Genomic DNA, 22,921 nt, shown 5'->3' on the forward strand with positions numbered 1-22,921 from the left:
TGTTCACCTTGTTTTTTGCTGTTGTCCGGGAGAAAGGCTGCATACTGTAGGCCTTTCAAAATAAAAAAACAAAACATCTTGGTATCTATACTGTAATCCATCTTATTATCAGGATATACACAGTCTAGAAGTAATTCAAACATGGTGATGGGGAAATCATATAGCCACTTCTACCATCTGTTTGCATACATTTCCTCCTATAAATTTTGCATACTACCGTATCTACTAGCATTTTCATCACATTTTAGTGTGCTACCAAAAACTGTTCCATGCACTTACACTACTTTAGGAAAAAAAACAGAAAAAAACCCAAAACATAAAAACCTAAAACCCAGCAGCATGTAACCTCTGACATCTCCAAAAATGTTAGAGGAACTAAAATGCGCACTCAGATACGAATACCAAATGGGCATGGGGAAAAACATGACTGTCACATCATATAATTTACTGTACTGGTGTCAATTCTTTGGCAAATTAGGGAAATGCCTTATTTACTGTGTATTATCAACAGTTGTATTGTCATTTTACAAATAACTTTCATAGTCCTTTTGATCTGCTTATGAAATACGAAGTGATACAAATTCATGGGGGCCATTTGGAATGAACCAGGACTCCGCTGCAAGTACACAATTTGCCAATATTATTTTTTTCTTATGAGTAGCAAGGGAAACCTCCTGGGTCATTGCACTAACAGAAAAAGGGAATCCCCATCCAGCAGCTGCCCCACTGCTCAAGTTCACTAGTTCACTGGCACCCAGTGATTGGCCACAGACCCCAAGAGGGAGCTGACTTGGCAGTAAAGTTACATAGCTTAGATATAACATAACATAAGCTCATTTTATTCAGCTGTTCCTTGACTTGTAGATGCATGCATTAGCAGGATAGCAAATGTATATATTGCAGGCTGTATTTAACAGGCAAAGATTGTATTATGATATGCAGAATTGGATGGTGTGCTGTTCTGTTACTCTGTTGCATTGATATTTTATATTAAAACCAACTGAATTCTACATCATAAAGGTGACTTTGCACTGAAGTCAACAGGACCTCAGTGTGCTCAGCACCTCGAAAGGAGGCAGTTCCAGCAACATGCAGAATTTGGCACAAGGGACAACCAACCGGATTCACTTTCATGTGTTTTGTCTTACATAGGCTTTGGTGTCTTTTTTAATGCAAATATATAAATTGACACCTGAACCCTAGAAAAATAACATGGGACAAAATATGATAGGCTATCCAGAACAGCTGACATTTTAAATGTAGATGAACTCAACGGAACAGAGTGAGTCAGCATGCCTTAGCCTTTTCTATTGAATAAAGTATATATTTGTTGTCATGATGAGAATAACTTTCAGTCTATGAAGAAATGTTCATTATAAGGCAAATGTACATGGGAGAGAAATGCCTGTTCATTACAAAAGGAGATTTACTTAGTTATAACTAAAATAGGTAATCTGTAATTTGGATAATGTGTCAGTCTGCAGTATAATTAACATACCATTAAGTAGGAGATGTGTAGTATATATTGACAGGAAAATTATCAGTAACCAGGCATCACCACTGTAACTATTAGACCACTTCCATATATTAGTGAGCAAAGAGAAACAGCAGTTATAATTACAGCAAAAAGTGTATAAAACAAAACAGTGAATTAATACAAAAGGCACAGAACTAGTATTTAGTCATAATCACTCTGGTGCTAAGCTTTTATATGACACTGTAACAAGAAAATAAATGTGTGGTTATCCCATTCTGTAGAGATTTTTGTCGAAAGGGGTCACCTCTCCATCACACAACCAGTATATTTTATTAACATTGGTAATTTCTTACCTGTTAATTTGATTTCCCCAAATCCTTTAATGTTAACTCAGACAGCGGGTACAAGTGACTCAATCAGCAAATGGAAAGGGGGGGGGGGAAGCGAAGCTCTAATGATGAAACTTCCCTAGAAAAGGACCCTGCTGGTTGATCCTGCTCTGTTACAGACTTCCCAAGCCATACACATTATTGCTACCCCCTTTGACCCAAGCACTTGGTAAAACTGAGGGGTCTTGCTGACTGTTTCCATTATGAAGAGAAATTGATGATGGAGTCAGGTATTTCTTTGATGCAATCCTGTTTATTTAAAAAGAACACACATAAGGTCTGTTTCCATAAACACGGTAGGAATCAAACAACAGGAGACAGTTTCTTTGCTTGCAGTTCCAAGCATGTTTCCAGCCATCACTCTACCCAAAAGCTCCCTCACTTGGCTTTTCCTCGAGGTCATGCTATAAGTGCTTCTCTAGCTGTCTCTGGAGATTCCTTGCTGCCTTGTTTGTGTGCTTCTATGATGTTTCTGCTGCTTTCCTCATACACACTGCTCCCTCAAACAACATCCATTCAGCCCCTACTCCACATAGTTCAGATTCCTGACTGGCCTTGCATGTGGCCTGAGTTTTGGATGGTAGCTCCCATTGTTTAAGCTATCTATTTCGTAAAGAAGTTTAATTGCTTTTTATTAGGGCTGTCAAGCAATTAAAAAAATAATTGCGATGAATTGCGCTGTTAAACAATAATAGAATACCATTTATTTAAATATTTTTGGATGTTTTCTACATTTTCAAATATATTGATTTCAATTTCAACACAGAATACAAAGTGTACAGTGCTCACTTTATATTTATTTTTTATTATAAATATTTGCACTGTAAAACAAAAGAAATAGTATTTTTCAATTCACTTACTGCAAGTACTGTAGTGCAATCTCTTTATCATTAAAGTTGAACTTACAAATGTAGAATTATGCACAAAAAATAACTGCATTCAAAAATAAAACAATGTCAAACTTTAGAGCCTAAAATTCCACTCAGTCCTACTTCTTGTTCAGCCAATTGCTCAGACAAACAAGTTTGTTTACATGTGCAGGAAACAATGCTGCCCGCTTCTTTTTTACACTGAAAGTGAGAACAGGCATTTGCATGGCACTGTTGTAGCCAGCGTTGCAAGATATTTACACTCCAGAGGTGCTAAAGATTCATATGTCCCTTCATGCTTCAACCACCATTCCAGGGGACATGCATCCATGCTGGTGATGGGTTCTGCTCAATAACGATCAAAAGCAGTGCAGACCAACACATGTTCATTTTCATCATCTGAGTCAGATGCCATCAGCAGAAGGTTGATTTTCTTTTTTGGTGGTTTGGGTTCTGTAGTTTCTGCATCAGTGTGTTGCTCTTTTAAGACTTCTGAAAGCATGCTCCACACCTCGTCTCTCTCAAATTTTGGAAGGCACTTCAGATTCTTAAACATTCGGTCGAGTGTTGTAGCTATCTTTAGAAATTTCACATTAGTACCTTCTTTGCATTTTGTCAAAACTGCAGTGAAAGTGTTGTTAAAACGAACAACATGCTGGGTTATCATCCAAGACTGCTATAACATCAAATATATTGCAGAATATGGGTAAAACACAGAGCAGGAGACATACAATTCTCCCCCAAAGAGTTCAGTCACAAATTTAATTAGCGCATTATTTTTTTTATAAGCGTCATCAGCATGGGAGCATGTCCTTCGGAATGGTGGCCAAAGCATGAAGGGGCATACAAATGTTTAGCATATCTGGCATGTAAATACCTTGCAATGCCAGCTATAAAATTGCCATGCAAACGCCTGTTCTCACTTTCAGGTGACATTGTAAATAAGAAGCAGGCAGCATTATCTCCCATAAATGTAAATAAACTTGTTTGTTTTACGGATTAGCTGAAAAGAAGTAGGACTGAGTGGACTTGTAGGCTCTAATGTTTTACATTGTTTTGTTTTTGAGTGCAGTTATGTAACAAAAAAATATATACACGTGTAAGTTACACTTTCACGATAAAGAGATTGTACTACAGTGCTTGAATGAGGTGAATTGAAAAATACTATTTCTTTTATCATTTTTACAGTGCAAATATTTGTAATAAAAATCATATAAACTGAGCACTGTACACTTTGTATTCTGTGTTGTAACTGAAATTGATATATTTGAAAATGTAGAAAAACATCCAAAATATTTAATAAATTTCAATTGGTACTCTATTTTTTAGCAAAAAGAAAAGGAGTACTTGTGGCACCTTATAGACTAACCAATTTATTTGAGCATAAGCTTTCGTGAGCTACAGCTCACTGAAGTGAACTGTAGCTCACGAAAGCTTATGCTCAAATAAACTGGTTAGTCTCTAAGGTGCCACAAGTACTCCTTTTCTTTTTGCGAATACAGACTAACACGGCTGTTACTCTGAAACCTGTTTTTTTTTAACAGTGCAATTAAAACTGTGATTAATTGCGATTAATTTCTTGAGTTAATTGCAAATAATCGACAGCCCTCCTTTTTATATTTATCCTGAATCAAGGGTAGCCGTTATACCCACCAGCTTCAGTGAGGTTTTACCCAGCCTCTAGCGTAATACTATATTAAGATACATCACTCCCAGAAAAGTATGGAGTCACAGCTCCACAAACATAGTAAAAACAGAGTAAGGTGTCTGGACTGGCACAGAGGAAAAGGAAGAAACCAAGATGCCCATTTTCAAAACAAGTACATAAATGGCAGAGCCATGTAACAGTCATTAATGTCAACCAAAGTCACCTGGTTAGACCCTTATGCACCAGTTTGAAAAATCTATTCTCAAATCAGCAAGTAACTATTATTTCCCAAAGTCCCTCAAACCAGCACAGACAGCCCATGGGACATGAGAACTCCAACAGCAGCCTCCAGCTCCAGGACAGACAGAGTGGGTACCAATTTTCAAGAAGAAATGAGACACTAACAAATTACAACATGCAGGATTGACCTACTAAAAGCAGAGTTTCCAAAGCTAAGAAAAGCAGTAAAGATGCTCAGGGAGATGTCTTACACAGTTTTACAGAGGAAACACCTCCTCTCTCAGCTGAAGGGGTAGAGATGGATGTTCTAGAAGCTTCATGGTAGAAGAAAGAACTTCCCAGCAGTATGTGCTTCCTTCACACAGTCTCAAGTCCAACATGGCACTGAAACTTTAGAGACTGTTGTGACTGTGTGCAGGCACTTTCTTTCCTATGTTGTGGCAATGGACACAATAAGGAAATGAAGCCCTCTTGAATCAAATGGAAAGGGGAAATAATCTGGAAAGGAAATGGAGAATAGCTTTTCTCTTTACTGTACTTTATCATGATGACATGCCAGGTAGGGATCCCTGCACAGGAGGGCTCAATGTTCCCCCACTTTACTGGAAGAATGGATGGCCACTGGAAAGGCAGTTTTAATGTTGAAGGCTTTCCTTGAGAACTCTCTCATGGGTTCAGAAGGAGCACTTGTGTATGTGGTTAGCTCCATGCTAAGGTCCTGCATGCCTAAAAGGGAATGGGTCTTGGCTTTAGTGTATCAGCAATTCTAAAATATCTCACCCATCAGGTAGGAATTCACAGAGTTCTACTGTGCTTCTTAAGGCCAAAATAGCTGATACTTGGATATTCTGGGAGCTGGTGTTCAAGCCTTTAACCAGCCCATCCTCAAAGGCATGTAAGTCAGGAATGTCACATCTAAAAGGATTTAACTTCCTGTCCCGACACAAGTCCATGAAAATGCTCCGGGTTCAGCATTTGCAACAGCATGGAAATCACCTGCTTGGAAAATCTCTTTCTCTTCAGGTACACTAGATTTATGTGACTGAGATCCCTCTAGTAAATTGAGCCACAAGGTCTTACATGATGGAAAGACAGAGAGTGATCTAGAGAGAGATTCAACAGCTCCAGAAGCCCAGACTTCTGGGCTACTTCAGAGCTATTAGGTTGACTCTTGGCCTGAACTTCATAGTTTTTTGAAAGGCTTTGCCAATCAGGGGAAGGAGGTGAAAGATACGTGCTAAGTTGAGGTTCCAAGAGTGAGTGAGAGTATCCACACTTCAAGTTACCAAGTCACCAAATATGAAGAACATCTCTACTTTACCATTTAACTGGGAGGCCATCTGGAAAGATTCCACCTCAAATTGACTGCTGCAGATACCATTTCTGTGACTAGATCTGGCTTCAGATCAGCCAGTCCCACCCAAGACTTCAGATTCCAGAGAACAGAGATGGCTTAGAGAAACAGGAAATTCCTTTCAACCTACCAGATAGCAGCCATGTGACACATTGTACCCTAACAGCGCCATCCCCAGAAAAGATCCTATCCCGCGTGGCCACCATCCAGTCAGACCAATGCTAAGAAGCCAAAAAAAGAATAAGAACATGACTACAGCAATAGTTCTAGACATGTCAATGAGGTAGCGAGGCACATGCAACTGAAAGCACACCCACGCTGCAACCAAGGTTGCCTGGATCAAAGAGTTGGCTTATGCTTTCACTTTCTCTATTTAAGCTCCAAAAGGAACATTGTACTTAGCTGAGAACTAAGAGTGGAGGGAGGTCTAGTTACAATCTAGCATCAGGAAAGAGAGTCTAAAGAAGACTACATCCTGCTGAACAACAGGCTCAATCCCATTCTGCCCCTTTCTGCAGAAAGCAGTAACCAGAATTACTTGCACATTAGTGGAGGTACAAGCTTCTATAACCAGTCCAACAGGAAGGCTTGAACTGCCAGTGCCGGCCCACTGTGAAAACTTGAAGCACTTCCTATAGGCTTGGCAAGTAGGATGGTCTCTGCTTCATCCAAGACCATTTAAAACAGGTCACAACTAGAGTCTTCTTTTCTCAGAAATTGATCCCTGCAAGCGTGACATGGCAAGAAATCATACTACCTTAATTTCATGCATTTGGCCTAATGATCAATCTTTTTGGGGTTTCCTCAGACTCTCAGAATTGCCTTGAAAATCTCAGGGCTTTTGACAATGCTACAGCAATTGGTCATAGCAGCTGTGAAAGTGATGGTAAAGAAAGCAGCAGGAGATTACATAAATTGATTTTGTCCTGGCTTACTTGAGACTGAAAGTTATCTGAAGTCACTTTGAATAAGTAACTTTATTTTCCAGACACAAATATATGATTTCAATAATTATTTCAAATGTCAGAAAAGCCCAGAAGTGAGTCAGCAAGTCTAGATGCATTTGTACATGAGGAAAATCTCATGGTTTTCAGTTTCCTATTGTATGCTTGAAACACTGCAGCTTCTGAGCTGCCTCTCCCCAAAAAGCACTCTCCGCTAAACTAACACACACTGACAAGAAGGAAAAGGTGTGAGGGTAAATGGTCTGGAGTTGTGGAGGGAGGGCTGAAAAGGACAAAATGATTTCTTCCCATGTCACTCTTGCAGGTCTCAATTTCTGAGAAAAGGGGACCAGAATAAACCGGTTTAGCCAGCCAAGAGAGCTGTCTCCATCTGCTGGAGGCAGCAATTAATTGAGCACAATCAGCCAGCCAGTCCCCTTTATGAAAAAGAGTGACATTTCAAGAACATTGCCTTCTTCCTGCCTCCACTGTCTGTGCAGCAGTGAAATGGCACAAAGCACTATAATCCGTTGTGGGGCCTCTCCTATTTACACCACCGGAGAATCTGGCCACTACACGACAACTTCAAACCACTCTAGTGGTGTCAACTGAGCTGCGGTTGCTAGGCAAGTGCACAAACCAGACCTTCTCCAATAACACATCTCCATTTTAAAGTAAGAATAGTACTGTGTGGCTTTATGAATAAATGTAAATTTGTTTTTTAATAGAGAATCCCTCTCTATGGGCCAATTTGGTCTTAAAATTCTTTAACCCTGTAGAAAAGAGTTTACATTTAAAACATTAAGAATAACCTCTAGGAAAACCATTTGTAAAATTCACAAAATGTGTATGGCGTTTATGAACTGCTTTAAATCTTCAGTAAAAGGAGTGTGGCTTTTTAATAAGCATGGCACATCATCTTTAAGAACCTTATCTAGAATCACCGAGCAAAATGTATTTCTGGTGTAATTCCACTGACTTCAATGTAATACATCAGGGATGATCCAGATCACTATTTTTTCAGGATACAAATGAACTAAATATACTGCCTAACTAAATTAACATTTGATTGTTAATTCTTTTTGGCCAAGAATTGTGTTTCCATGTTGTGTTATCCACTGACAGTAACCAAATCACTGGAACTACTATCATTAAGGATTTAGACTGATGTCAAAATGTTTCCTAAATCAACAAAAGTAAGAAAACTCAGTCTTGTTAATAACAAATAATGTGCTTACTTTGCATTTATATAGCACTTTTCATTTGGGGACTTCAGAGCATTTTAACTAAATAATCCTCAACACCACTGTGATGTAGGAAATTATTATTATATGTATATTACGTGTTACTACTATTATTAACACTGCATGTTTTGGCTAGGACTAAGAAGAGCACATAATATTACTTACCAGGCACTTGTGTTAAGAACAGAAATAATGTTTTAGTGGTGAACTGTAAACTACTATTACCTGAGTTCAGAGTTCCACATTTCTTCTGCAAAAGGTGATGACAACAATAGTGCCCAAAACAAGGCAAGGTGCTACACTGAGTTACGCATTAGTGCCATCAACTGTAGCAGTGGAAATGCAGAATTCTGAACTAAGATCCTGGCAAATAAGTAAATGAGGAAATTATTATCAACCATTTTGTTTACAACTGTATGTATGTGTAATATGAGGATGCATTTTGAAAAAGCTGCTATGTTAGATCCATACCATTTGTGTCGATGCCCAGCAAACACGCAAAATGGGTAACATACCAAGCATTACAAGTGCAATTACCCCTTTCACATAACTAATTTGTTGTAAGTACCAACTTTCAGAAATGTTGTCCACTGAGTCATGCTTTGTTATTGATTTAAGATCTTAAATAAATGTATATATAGGTGAGAGAGAACATTTTTCATTGATGTTTAAATCTGAATTTCCTTGTTCTTGTCAGTTTTTCAGAACACTATTGTCATTTTAATAAAAGTTCTTTTTACTTCTTTTTTTAAACATTACCACAAAAAGGTCACCTCTGAAGCAAGAGCCTCGCCATAACCACAACCCCTCCATGCATCTTGGCAGCTCTATTTCAGGTCTTTGCACAGTGTTTCTAAATGCACTGAAGTTTCCTTAAAGTGTTATATTAACACAGTTTCATAAAACTTCAGAGAGTACCCTTAAAACTGTGAACCACTGATCTATGATAGAACCGTCAAGCACTGTATGACAGAATATTTAATCCTTTCACAGAATAACCCAATCATTGACATAACATTATTAAGAAGAGCTTTACCAGAGTTTGTTATGTCAGTCTACTCGATAGAACAATTAGATTGATACAGATAAGCAAACTAATACTGCAGGTTATCAAACAAAACCTTTTGTCCATGCATGGTAGCTGTTACGTAATCTGTATGATTTGCTTTCTTATTATTACTACTATTAATAACTTAAAAAGTGATCAGTCCACATTATGCACTAAGGCTAACATGCTCTAACTTGGTTGTCTCAGGTTAGGCACATCTATCCATGGTTAGGCACCTATATAAGAGGGAGGTGTGGATGCTTAGCATCTCTGAAGCTCAGACCATTTATTTGTGTTTTCATATAGATTTAGGTGCCTAAATTCAGGCCTAAAGTTTGTAAAACAGAATGGCTAAAATGACATATAAAGTAATTTTTTATATCTGGGAGTGAGTTTTCTTTGTTAACCCCTTGAAACAATTTTTCTTTACTGACTGTGTGTGTGATGCATAGTCAGTGGAAGTCTTTCCATTGACTTCAACAAGTTTTCCGTAAGTTTCTAAGGATATGTCCACACTGCAAAAAAAAGCCTGTGACACCAAGTCTCAGAGCCCGGGTTAGCTGACTTACGCTTGCAGGGGTTGGGCTGTGCAGATAAAATTGCAGTGTAGATGTTTGGGCTCTGTCTGGAGTCTGGGCTCTGAGACTCCGCGAGGGGGAAGGGTCTCAGAGCCCGAGGTCCAGACCAAGCCCTAACGTCTACCGTGCAATTTTAGCACCCCACAATCCAAGGCCCATGAACCTGACTCAACTGACTGTGGCTGTGCTGTGAGTCTTCTATCGCCGTGCAGACATACTCTTAGAATCTGATAATACAAGGCCTGAGTGCCCTCAGTTTCTAGTGAGGTCAGCGGAGTTTAGCATGTTAAGCCATTTACAGGATCTTCTGCTAAGACATTTCTGTTTGTCCAAGACATATTTTACTTCCTGTATTTGGAATGGAACAGAAATCAATATGGCTCTGTTTGTGTATAATTCCTCCAACATATATAGCTCCATTTCTTGCCAACATGGCTTCTATGAGCCCTCTGTAGGGCTTATCTTTACTGCTGAGTTAACTTGATTGTTGCCCTTAATTCAAGTCCCATCCACACACAAAACCCTTAACTCATGTTGGCTGACCTGTCAGGAGATATAAACTACAGCTCGAGTTAGCACAACCCATCAACTGCTAACACAAACACTCTGTGCTGCTAATCCAATCACTCTGGGCAGTTCCAGTGTTATTTTGCAGTGTGGCGACTCTCATTTGACTAACTCAAGTGTAAATAACTTGCCTTAACTCTGCAGTGAAGATAGCGCATCTGTATGAAACTCCAATGACCTGAGTTATTAATTCCAATGTTATGAGTTTGCATGAGGGGGCTTTCATGATTGGGTCCAGTTTTTGTTAATTAATTGTTGCTACTGAAGTAGCAGAAGTACCAGAATTGTTTGAATGACCTATGAAGACAGTGGCCATTGTGAGACTTTTGATAATTTTTTTAAGTTACTCCATTGCTAAGAAATAAAAAGAAAGGCATTCAGAATAACTGTTAGCAGCATGTCTCTCATATTTTGCACCTACATATTTACCATCTTCTCTTTAAAAACACAGCAACTTTTTAGGCAGGAAATTAGAAATATTGTGAACAGCCAAGCTAGTCTTTCAACCTGATTAATTAGATTTAGTCACCGTATATATTTTCTGAACCAATTTTTGGAGGCTTATAACTAAAAAAGTGTACCACAATAGATTTCCAGACTGTTTGCAGACATCTGGTATAACACAGGTTTTGTTATTGTTGCATTATTTTTGGGGTTGGCTTGGGGGTATATAAATACAATTTTTCCTTGAAAAGAGCTAATTTTTCCCCCTCAGATTAAAACACCCTCAAATCAATGCTCTCCTTTTAAAATATAATCTTTTTAAAAAGATATATTCCTTTAAGGATCACTCTGGATATCTGAAGATGTCAGAGGAGTCAAAGTGACACCAGTAAGGTTTGGGTTGAGAATCTCCACATATGACCATAGGAGAGGTGAAGTTATGTCACAGAAAGGAGTAAATGAGCAAAACTGGGTAAAGCCACAGACAGTGTTCCATGGCAGCGGATCTAGAGCCCTACAAGGCAGGATTTCTATGGAACAGGGAGGATTTTTAAAAAAAATCTTTTCAGTGCAAGATTTAAATAATAAAACTGTGCTTATAAAACATCATTTCATTGTTCACAAGTAACATCAATAGATCATCTATAAATAACTGTTAATGGAAATTCAAATAGGCTCCATGTCAACATACCAGGAAACATGATTTAATTTCTTCTAGATATTATACTCACAATCTCATCTCCTGGCAACCAGTATCCTTCTTGTTCAATACCAGCTTTTGATCCCTTACATCCCACAGTCAGGGTTTCAACAATAAGACCATCCTTCACTGCTAAGCTCAACTGACGTGTGGTCTCTTTTGGATGCATACCATGGACTCGAGACATATACCTGCACACAAAGCACAAAAGAACTCCTTAAGTAATAGTCTTTAAATCTAAATATTGCCAATCCCTTTTTTACAGTTGGGAGTAAAAAAATACACATTTTATTAACTGATTTAGTATCATAGCAGTTGCCAAGTTTTTTTTAACTTGTGCAATGTTACACCTCCTTCCAAACTCAGGTTGTTTCCCTAGTAGGTTCTCCACCGTGTAAGTGCTTAGAGGAGTCTGAGTGTAGTGGTATTGCAGAGGGATTTTCCAAAAAGATTCTCAAAGCTGACCACTAACCTGCCACTGGTACTTTTAGATACAGGATGAACTCTCTACCTTCAGTCCCAATCTAAGAGAGCATAGTGCTTTACACACTCTGAAACTGCTAGTTTCAACAATTTTACTCATACAGACCATAGTATAGAGTGCAGCTAGGAATATAACACAGTGCATTAATTAATCTGAAGGAGACAGGACAATCATGAACAATGAAATTCATGCACCAAACATGAAACCCCAAGAGCTTCCCCAGTTATGGTAATAACTTGTCTCTTTCCTGTGCTTGAGGTTGCCAACTTGGAATGGCCACTCTCAACTACACTGGCAAGAGCAAAGAATGTGCAATAGGCTATTAGGCAATTAAGTCATCTGCAGACAAAAGAAACACTAGTTAGATTTGGTCTGGTATATGAAATGTTTGCCCAAGTGTAATTTGTTATTCCCAAGCAAAAACAATGTTAACGTGAAATTAAGTAAATGATTCTCCATTCACAACAAATGCAGTGCAAGAACATTACTAGTTTTATTAAAAAAACCCACAAAGGTCCAAAATGATGTTTATGAGCCACTACTGTTTCTGGTCTGTGTGTAGAAGAAGAAGTGAGCAGCAGTCAAGTGAACGACTGAATTGTGCAGGGTCTGAGCTGTAATCAGTGGCAAATATCTGTTTTGTGTTTGTATTTTTTTAGCTATGTGTCTGTCACAGTTACAAGGTTAGCTACACTTCTGTTCCCTTTCTGGTCTCTCTGAGTGTACCCCATAAGGTGCCTTCAACTAGCCTGTGGTGCAGTTCCGTAGTTCTCCCACTCTTAGACCAAACTCTGGGCTACAGTGTCCAGTACGTCAGTTGTGCTTACCGAGCAGGTCAGAGTGAGTTTTAGCACCTGCAGTTCCTCCCTTTAGCAAGGTGTAACCAGTGCGAATTAGTGACAAAAGAGTCCTCAACACAAAATTATTGTTTATTTTAAACTGTGGGAACAAAGCACCCAGAGAAAAAGAATTTTAAAATAGTTGACATGCATGTCTGCCTTACCTAAAGGCTTACCATCCCTGATGGTAATCTAGGCAGGCCTAACTTCTTCAGATACCCCAGTGTCCCCGTGTCTCAGTCTCTTGGACCAATAAAAGATATCACTTCACTTACCTTGTCTCTAATATTCTTACAGTGACCATCCCAATAACTAGGTCAATATACAGCATTCATAAATTATTACAGAGCAGCTCCAATTCTGTCACAGAATCTACAGTATTTGAGCTGACTAAGAACTGTGCACATCCAATTATTTTTGTTTCCCCAGGCTGTTTGTTCTTCTCATCCATCTGTTATGTCTTGTTTGTTAGGCTGAAAACTCTTGAGGCAGAGATTCTTTGTACAGTGTCTAGCATAGGGGTTCTCAAACTTCATTGCATTGCAACCCCCTTCTGACAACAAAAGTTACTACACAACCCCAGGAGGGGGGACCAAAGCCTGAGCTTTGTGTGGGGGCAACGCCGAAGCCTGACCCCTGCTACCCCTGGTGGGGGCTTCGACCCTGGGTAGTGGGGCTTGGGCTTTGGCTTCGGGCCCAGACCCCAACAAGTCTAACACCAGCCCTGGCGACCCCATTAAAACAGGGTTATAACCCACTTTGGGGTCCTGACTCACAGTTTGAGAACGGTTGGTCTAGCACAACAGGGGTCCAAGCCTGATTGGCCTTTAGGTGGTACTATTATATTAATATCAATGAATAATAAAGTTTTGGTCCATATTGAATTTATGGTCAAAGGGCCAGATCCTGTGTGGCTTTATGACCCCAGCCTCTTCTACCCTACACTACTTGACAACATATGTCCAAGCTCGGGGGGGAATGGAGCAGGGGGAGAGGGAAGGGATGCAGGAGCCAGTCATGACAGCTCTGAATCTTCTATATGCTAGGTGAATTCCCATATGGCCAAATGGGCATGGCTTTCTGGTTCCTCTGTACTGTCACAGGAACAGGTACCCACAAGAGAATCTGGTTCAAATATCTTATTTGTAATAACAAAACCCAGTCTTTTGCAAACTTAAGCCACAGGACCTCGGAACTTGTTTTGTCACTTTATACTGTTTTAATTTTCTTTTTATTTGGTAAAAGACTACAACTGGAAGAGTTATTAGAGCTGCCTGAATAATCCAAAAACTCAGGTGGCTGACCAAGTTACCAAATGCATTTGGACCACTGCTGTGCTTTTTCCTTTTTCTCTGTGTGTCCATTTTTAATCTTTCCAAGTCTCATAAGGTCATAAAGTTTAAGGCCAGAAGGTATCACCAGATCATCTTATCCGACCTCCTGTATAGTAAAGTCTCTTCTCAGTCTGTCTCTTCTTTCTGTGTATCTTTCTCTTTACTTCTGTTCTCTTCTTTGCAATTCACTCTGGTTCTTTGCTGTGTGCATCTTAGGCCTGGTCTACACTCGGGGGGGGGGGGGGAAGAATCGATCTAAGTTACGCAACTTCAGCTACGTGAATTACGTAGCTGAAGTCAACGTATTTAGATCTACTCACCGTGCTGTCCTCACTGCGGTAAGTCGATGGCTGACGCTCCCCCGTCGACTCTGCCTGCGCCTCTCGCTCCGGTAGAGTACCGGAGTCGACAGGAGAGCGCTTGGGGGTTGATTTATTGCGTCTAGATTGGACTAGACACGATAAATCGACCCCCGCTGGATCGATCGCTGCTCGCTGATCCGGCAGTTAGTATAGACAAGCCCTCACCCTTTTGCTTCTTCAAGACTAAGGTATACAGCTCAAGAATAAGAGTAGTATTGTGTTTCTGCACCAAAGTCAATAACCACTTAAACACAGAGGACAAGATCCTCAGCTACTATAAATCAGTGGAGCTCCACTGAGCCAATGGAGATATGTCAATTTTCAGCAGCTGAAGATCTGTCTGTGATGACACTGGACAGTAATGTTAAATACTGCGATCCAGGTTTCCAGAACACTATCACTAGCCCAGAATTACTTTATACAGAGGTATAAAGAGCTAAATGCCTTAAAACTGAGTTAAGGATAAATGTGATTCTTTAAATACTCATGTCCACACATGCATGTGAGTGAGTACGCACACAGCTTATTTAAAATGTTATTTCTAATTTGTGAAATTTGTTGACACATATTTATACTTTTACCTGATACTCTCACCTCCCCTATCAGACACCCAGCATGTTCAATTCTGACGTCTGTGACTCTTCTGGCCTTCTTAATAAAATAATAATAATGTCATCTAGCTCTTATATAACACTTTTCATCACTATCTTCATTTTACAGATGGGGAAACTGAGGCCTAAAGAAGGGCGGTGACTTTCCTAAGGTCACACACAGCAGGCCAACAGCAGAGCTGGGAATAGAACCCAAATCTCCTGAGTCTCCATCCCGTGTGCTATCCATTAGGCAATGCTGCCTTTTAGATCTATATCTGTTGCTACACATCAAAGCACTGAACATTACCTAATGAAATCCTTGTAATGTCTGTTTGAATTAGGTTGGCCACCAACGTAAAGCAAGCCTTATTTTGGATGGGTGAGAAAATAGCATGGAGACAAAGTTAAATCCCTAAGACCAGCTATAATCAGTTAAGATGCTGAATCAACGTATTTCAAAAAGAGGCAATGTGTGCGGTAGAGAAATAAGCACAGGACTGGGTATCTTTGGCTATCCCTTGATGCGGGGATGATGTCTGCCACGGTGGTTCATTGGTGGGTTTTTAAGTGTCTGAGGAGCCCAATTTGTGCCCTGCAGATTTTCTCACAGAAGCGACAGGTGTAATCTTGGAGGAGACATAGTTGTTGGCTGGACTGTTGTGCCCTTTCTTTCCTCCTTTGTCTTTGTCTCATGAGCACCTCTGTTCTCCTCAAAGTGAGCTGTGGCTTGGTGTATCGTGTGGCGCAACTGTGTTCTGTTCGGCGCTGAGCCCTTGTAGTTTGTTGGGTTGATACCTTCCTTTTTAAGGTGTACTTTTGAAGCGCTTCCGCTGTCCTCCATGAGCCCTTCTTCCCTGACTTAACTGAAAGGAGTACTTGCTTCAGAAGGCAAGTGTCAGGCAAGTGTCACGTACACAGTGGCCAGCCCAGTGGGTTGGTGTTTCATGACCTGCACTTCTATACTGCTGATGCTGGCTGCAGAGAGAACGCTGATGTTAGTGCGTTGGTTTTCCCAGCTGATCCTGAGAATCCTCCTGAGGCAGCGCTGTTGGAACCTCTCCAGCCGCTTGAGATGTCGTCTGTAGGTTACCCACACCCATAGAGAAGGGTGGGGATGACAATTGCCTTGTAAACCAAGATATTGGTGCCTGTTTGCAGATCCCTATCAATGAAGACTCATTTGAGTAGTCTTCCAAAGGATGTGCTGACACAGCGAATCCTGTATTCAATTTTTGTGTCAATGCTGGCTGTTTGGGAGAGGTAGCTGCCAAGGTATAGAAAATGATCCACGTTTTCCAGGGGTTCTCTGATGATGGTCATTTGTGGAGGATGAAGAGTAGTTTGTGCAGATGAGGGCTGGTAGAATACCTTGGCTTTCCCAGCAGTGATAGGCACCTGCAAAAAGGTTTAGGGTAGTTTGCAGGCTCTGCGCGTGCAAGAATGACAGTTACTGCATACGGAAGGTCAGTGATGCCAATTCTTGTGATCTTAGATTTTGTTTGGAGACATCAGAGATTGAGGAGTTGACCATCCATACAATACTAAATCCCGATTTCATCAGGAAGATGGTCACAGATGAGAATTAGGATCATGGCAAGGTAAATGGAGAAGAGTGTTGGAGCAATGACACAGCCTTGCTTGACACCAGTGTGAATGATGAATGGTTTGGTTTCTGAGCCATTGCACAGAATGGTGGCAGTCATCCCATCACAGAGTAGTCTGATGATGGAAATGAATTTCTGTGGACAGTCAAACCTACACAGCACCTTCCATAGAGCATCACGACTGACAGAGTCAAAGGCCTTGGTTAGATCAATGAATGCATTGAACAGTTCCTGGTGTTGCTCTCTGCACTTCTGAATCTGTCATGCCATGAAGATCGTGTCAGTTGCGGTCCTCTCTGATGGACCACAACCTTGTCATGGTGGAGAGGCTTGCATGGGCTAAAGACCCTTGGAGCTACATCGTCCAGAGCTTTCATATTCCTGATAGGGTCCCTCTTGGTGAGCAGGTCTGAGACAAGGCTCCTGACTAACCGCGGTCCAAACTTCACAAGATCCCAACGGTGGATCAGGTGCATATAGAGGACCTTTTAGTACTCTGCGTCTGTGAACGCGGATGGGGGATGCAGCAGGAAGGAGGTGCCCTGGTTGTCTTGGATCTCCTTGCCACTAGGTCAGGGTTTTCCTCCTGTCAAGTCACGTGTGGTCACCGCCCATGCACCAGTCTCCACACGTTAAAAGATTTCATGCGCAGGCCTCTGCCAAAGTGCTCACACCCGCACAAAGCCCTGCACTGGGGAAGACAGGAGTGGCGGTGAAGATTTCTGGGAATAGTCACAAATCTGCAACTTCATGGCTGAAACAAGAGATACAAGACAATGAATTTCACCACCTGGAATGGCCACACCCTTATGGACTCTCAGCACAGTGAATGCCCAGAAAGAAGAACTGCCATAACTGCCAGAGAACTGGCAAGACTCAACATTGATATTGCAGCGAATTGGGGCGATGAGGGCCAATTAAAAGAGGATGGAGGTGGCTACACCTTCTTTTGGAAAGGAAAGCCACCTGAAGAGAGACGCATTCACGGGATTGGCTTTGCCATCAAAAATAACATCGCCAGTTGGCTTCTGGAGGTTCCCATGGGGATCAACGAGCATCTCATGACTCTTCGGCTCAAGCTCAGCAACAGCTAATATGCCACAGTCATCAGTGCATAAGCCCCAACACTTGATGATGATGAAGACAACAAGGAGCAGTTTTATCGTGCTCTCGATGCAGTGCTCACAGCCACATATAAGGCAGACAAACTGAAATCTCTGAAGAGGATCAATGCCAGAGTCGGATGGGACCCCCAACTCTGGAGTGGCACAACAGCAAAGAAGGGTGGCAAATGTAAACCCAATGATCTTCTCCTCCTCAGCAAATGTGTGGAGCATGACCTGAAAATACACAAATACCATCTTTAGGCAGAGTAACAAATTTAAGACCACCTGGAAACATCTTCGGTTCAAACACTGGCACCTCCTTGACTATATTATAGTCAGAGCCCGAGATTACACCAATGTCCGTATAACATGAACCATGAGAGGTATAGATCACTGTTGGACACACCATCCATGAGTAAGATCAATCATGTACCTGCAGCTCGCTTCACCACACCACAAACACCCCAAAACTAAGCAAAAGTGGTATAACATCAAAGCACTTCAAGATCAAGTCAGCTGCAAGACGTTCCAGCAATACCAGTCTGAGAAACTCTCTAACTTGCCCGATAACATCACTGACATTCAAGAGCACTGGGATCATCTTAAAAATGAATGTACTGAAACTACAGGATATTCCATTCATCAGCACCAGAACTGGTTTGACAAAAACAAGGAAATCCTAGCATTAATTCAACAGAAAAGAATTGCATTCTGTAACTGGCAAAATGAGTCCTCTAACCAACGAAAACATGAGGCTTATCACTGCTCAAAGCCGAAGTCCAAAGGAGGCTATGTGACATCAAAAATAAGCGGTAGCAAGAGAAGGCTTCTGAGGTCCAGGGTTTCGTAGATCAAGATGACATGATCAGCTTCTTTCAAGCAACAAAAGCTATATATGGGCCATCTCCAAAGGCCCAATCCCCTTACGTTCCCAGGATGGCTCCACCCTCTTCAAGGACAATGCGGTCACTGAACAATGCTGGAAGCAACACTTTGAGAGCCTACTACACTGCGAATCCATGGTCTCTGAAGACACCACTGAGTCTATTCCACAATGGTCAGCAATAGAACACCTTGCTGATCCTCCATCTTTTGAGGGAGTCCAGTGTGCCATTATCCAGACAAAAAAAATGACAAAACAACGGGCCCAGATTGCAGCCCATCTGTGGTTTTTAAAACTGGTGGAACAATGCTCCAGCGCAAACTTTGCCAACTCCTTGACAAAATCTGGACCTGCGAAGAAATTCCACGCCAACATTGTTACAATATTCAAGAAACGGGACAAATCTTTGTGCGGGAACTAGAAGTACTGCCCTCCTCTTCAGTGTAGGGAAGATCCTTGCCTGCATCTTATTAAACTGCCTTCTCCCCCTTGCTGAGGAACTCCTGCTCAAATCACAGTGTGGCTTCAGGCCATCCCAAGGCACTGGGTATCACACATTCTTAAATACCAAGCCCTGCTCTACCTTGGACTTCCTGCATGGCTATGGGCAAGCCACTTCTCCCTCATTTTTTCCAGCTGTAAAAGGGGAATAAGAAATCCTACCTCGCAGAGGTTTTTTGATTAATGAACTAATATTCATATGGTGCTTTGAAGATCTAAAGCACTAGCAACCTCCAAGTTTTGTTGTTGTTGTATTTTTAAAGAGAGCACTCTCAGTATTCATATGAGAGCATATGTGCCCATGGAAAATATTTTATTCAGAAATGTGGATATTAGTAGAAAAGTCTGGACAAAAAAATCCTTATTTATATCAAAGCATGTACAAATGTACATAAACACAAATTTAGAGAGATTATAAAGCAATTCTGCAAGTTCTGGGAGGGAGTCCGGTCCTCTTCAGCTAGGACTAAAATATGCAGCCATGAGGAGTCGAATTTGAATCAGAAAAGATGATGGCTCTTGAACAGTCAAACATGACAGCCTGATAGAAGATGAGAAGAACACTAGAAATGTGCAGAAGTGAAACACTATCCTTCACAAGCATGATGTTGGGAGTCCTAACTACTTCATCCAATCTATTACTGAGGCAAGGAGAAAATACTGTTCAAATGCCTAATGCCCAAATGATATTAATAATCCTTGAAGTCAGATTCTTCTGCTAGCAATGGATGCACAGAAACAGCTGGCACCAAGAAGTTAAGAGATTAAGAAGAGAGATGAAGCAATCCCTGATTGCTGCTTTCAACAAAGAGCTGATTAGCCTTACCTTGAGAGTTGAAGATATACCGGTCAGTTATGTTCTTGTCCAGTTCTCCATTCATCAGCAGGTTGGGAAGCATAATACACACCCCAAAGTTGTTATGTAGTCAGCCCAGAGAAGTAAAGCAAATACGCTTTCAGATTGGTGAGAATACGGCAGGGAGACAAAGTAAAATCCCCTAAATCACCAAACCGGCCCTAATAATTTAGGAGGTTCGAGCAACCCTTTTGAAATATAATTTATCTGTGCAAAGGGGAGTTAGTGCTAATCCTCACTAGATAAAATGAGTGTCTGTCTGATGTAAAGAGGAGGTTCATCCAGATAACCTGTCTGCTAAATTCCAAATTTAGCCAGATAGGGTTGCTGCCTTCAGGACAAAGAGAAAATAACTGAGGAATCTTACTTAGGCTGCTGCTCAATAGTACAGTATTTATAGCTCAGCTTTCTCAGTGTTTCTCCATCTGTAAACCGCACTGAGATTAGTGTAGGAGAATATAGCAGGATTACAATATTTGCAATAAACGTTTAAGATTCTATAACAGGTAATGTTTTCAATAACTGCAATGATCTTACCCTTTGCCTTAGACATAAATTACAGACACATCTTTGTTTATCAGTATCAAGAAAATTGAGCTTTGAAATTCCATAAAATACAAATCTGTTCACATTAAGAAACCAGTAGAAACCAAATAAATGCATATGCACAAGAAGCTGACCAAAATGGCCTTATTAATAGTGAGTGCCACTTTGGAGGGAGCTGTCGATTGGAGAACGACCAGGAGCTTGTATGTGGGATCCTGAACCTCCTCCAGCAGGTTCTGGAGGGTGTCTGCGATCCTCCTTGGCAGCTCTTAGTACTGCTTATGAAGAAGAAGAGGCCTTCAGCTGATCTGGCAGTACCACCTGCTTTGGTTGCTCTGACTTCTCTTGTTCCTCTCCCTGCTCCAGGGGCAGTTCTTCTGGTATTCTTTGACAAGAGCAATACCGCCGGTGTTCAAAGTGTAGGACTCTACAGTAGGGGTCCCATGCACTTCAGTAAGGTCAGTGGGTGGGATCACAGTAATAAAGGGCAGATCCCATGGTGGGTACCATTGATCCTTTGACATTACGCAAGAGTCCCATGAATCTCGGAATCCCCAAATAGCTCTGGAGGCCGCATCTGGGTTGACATGCAAAGGATGAACCATCGGTGGAACCAGAGGTACTGGCTCCTGCTCCTCTTCAGAATAAGAGTCATTAAACTCGAAGGGTGAAGCCATCAGTACTGGCTACCTTTTGATGACTTGGCCAGAGGGTAACCAGGTGAATAGATCCCTGACAGTGTCAGGGCATCCACAGGTCTGCTAGTGCTTGAGATCAGTGAGTGATACGTGAACAGTGCAGTGATGTCTCTCACTAGTACCAAGTCCGACAGGATTGGTGACTCCAGATCTGTGTAAATTGCCATATCTTTGAGAAGGGCATACCGAGCTCTGGCAAGACTCTTTAGTACTGGATCCGTTGGTGCAGGCACAGGTATGGCTGCCTTGGCACAGTGTGGAACTGTTGGTGAAAAAGGGGATCAGTCCTTACTGTCCTTAACCGGTTTTGAGGACAGTTTCAGAGCACTAGACACTCCCACTATCGCCGGTGCTGTCCAATGATCACAAGATTTCCAGATGGGCCAATTCTGGGGAGTGGAGTCTCATTTAGCCCTGAGGGGAGGGAGGAAGCAGCCCTCTTTTTAGCAGACTTATGGGACATTTTGTCTGTCTTCCTGTGAGGGTGCTTCTCCTTACCCTCATTGTGCCTCTTTTTATATGAGGCCTTAAGCCTGCTGGAGCGTTCCATCGGTGCCTGAGGGGCACTGCTCGGAGGATCCAGCCAACATGGTGGGGAGCAGAAAGGCACTGGGTCCAACCAAGGCCTCCTGGAGAGCTTCTTTAGGTGCTTGCAAAGTCTGGACTCCCGGGTCTGCCTAGTACAGGGGGAAAGGAGTAGCAGAAGTCACATGTTGATGGGATGTGTGACTCTCCCAGGAAGTAAAGGCAGCTCATGCACAGGTTGCTTACCAGGAAGACCTGAAGGCACCTGAGGCAAGGCTTGAAGTCTGGAACTTTGGGGATAAATGCCCCAAACGTTGGAGGGGCCCCACACCCAATGCCAGCTAACTAAACTATGACTATTAACACTAATTATAAAAACTACAAAGAATTAAAACTAATTAACTCTACACGTTTTTACAGGAACAATGGATCTAGGAAGCTAGAAGACATGGACAAAGGGGGGTTCCACCCTAGACTGCAAGTGGCAGAAAAGAAACTGGAGAAAAAGACAGTTCATACTGTCCCTTATGCCCCCAGTCTGCAGCACAGCAAGGCAAGGGGTACAGGTGCAGACCAACCGACACTGCTACTGAAGAATTTTCAGACGCAGGCATGCAAAGCAAATGCAACCCACAGTGAATAACCATAGGGACCAGCATTCTAAGAAGAAAGGGCCAACAGTCACAATACACACTATTTACTCCACTGTGCTGTACAAGATACAAAAGTGAAGAAAGGCCCTTCTCCAAAGAGCTTACAATCCATGGCCAAAATGCCGCAACTGGATCTAAGTAGACAGATTCTTGTCTCTGTGAGGAGCCCCCTTGAAGACAGTGGGCACAGCATCTGCCTGTGCGGCCGCAATCAGAGGAACATGGCCTCCAAGACACACACAGAGAAGACATGATGTACAGCAGTACTCAGAAGCGGAAGTTAACATGGACACTGAAATGAATGTTAATCTCATTTTTTCTGGCCATCATGTAAGAAATGAGGTTTTTGGAGTGATCTCAATAATCAGAGAGTGGATCATTATATTCTAGCAAGAGGTGCAATATTATAGATATTCTAGCAAGAGGTGCAACAGA

The 22,921-nt window shown here is 41.5% G+C and overlaps 1 protein-coding gene across 8 annotated transcripts in view; it reads right to left on the reverse strand.

Moving 5' to 3' along the window:
- The window catches only part of ZMYND11 (zinc finger MYND-type containing 11), a 144,916-nt gene that overhangs the window by 40,169 nt on the left and 81,826 nt on the right, over positions 1-22,921 (reverse strand). For 4 of the 8 annotated variants that reach the window (XM_048837640.2, XM_048837642.2, XM_048837641.2 and 1 more), the window contains exons 3-4: positions 11,534-11,693; positions 8-52 (exon numbers count right to left, since the gene is read on the reverse strand). In XM_048837640.2, the coding sequence (XP_048693597.1) occupies positions 8-52; positions 11,534-11,693 (205 nt within the window). The remainder of the gene's footprint in view (positions 1-7; positions 53-11,533; positions 11,694-22,921) is intronic. The other 4 variants (XM_048837648.2, XM_048837643.2, XM_048837649.2 and 1 more) reach the window with 1 other exon arrangement.

This window comes from Caretta caretta, chromosome 2 (genome assembly GCF_965140235.1).
Source record: "Caretta caretta isolate rCarCar2 chromosome 2, rCarCar1.hap1, whole genome shotgun sequence".
Lineage (NCBI taxonomy): Eukaryota > Metazoa > Chordata > Testudines > Cheloniidae > Caretta > Caretta caretta.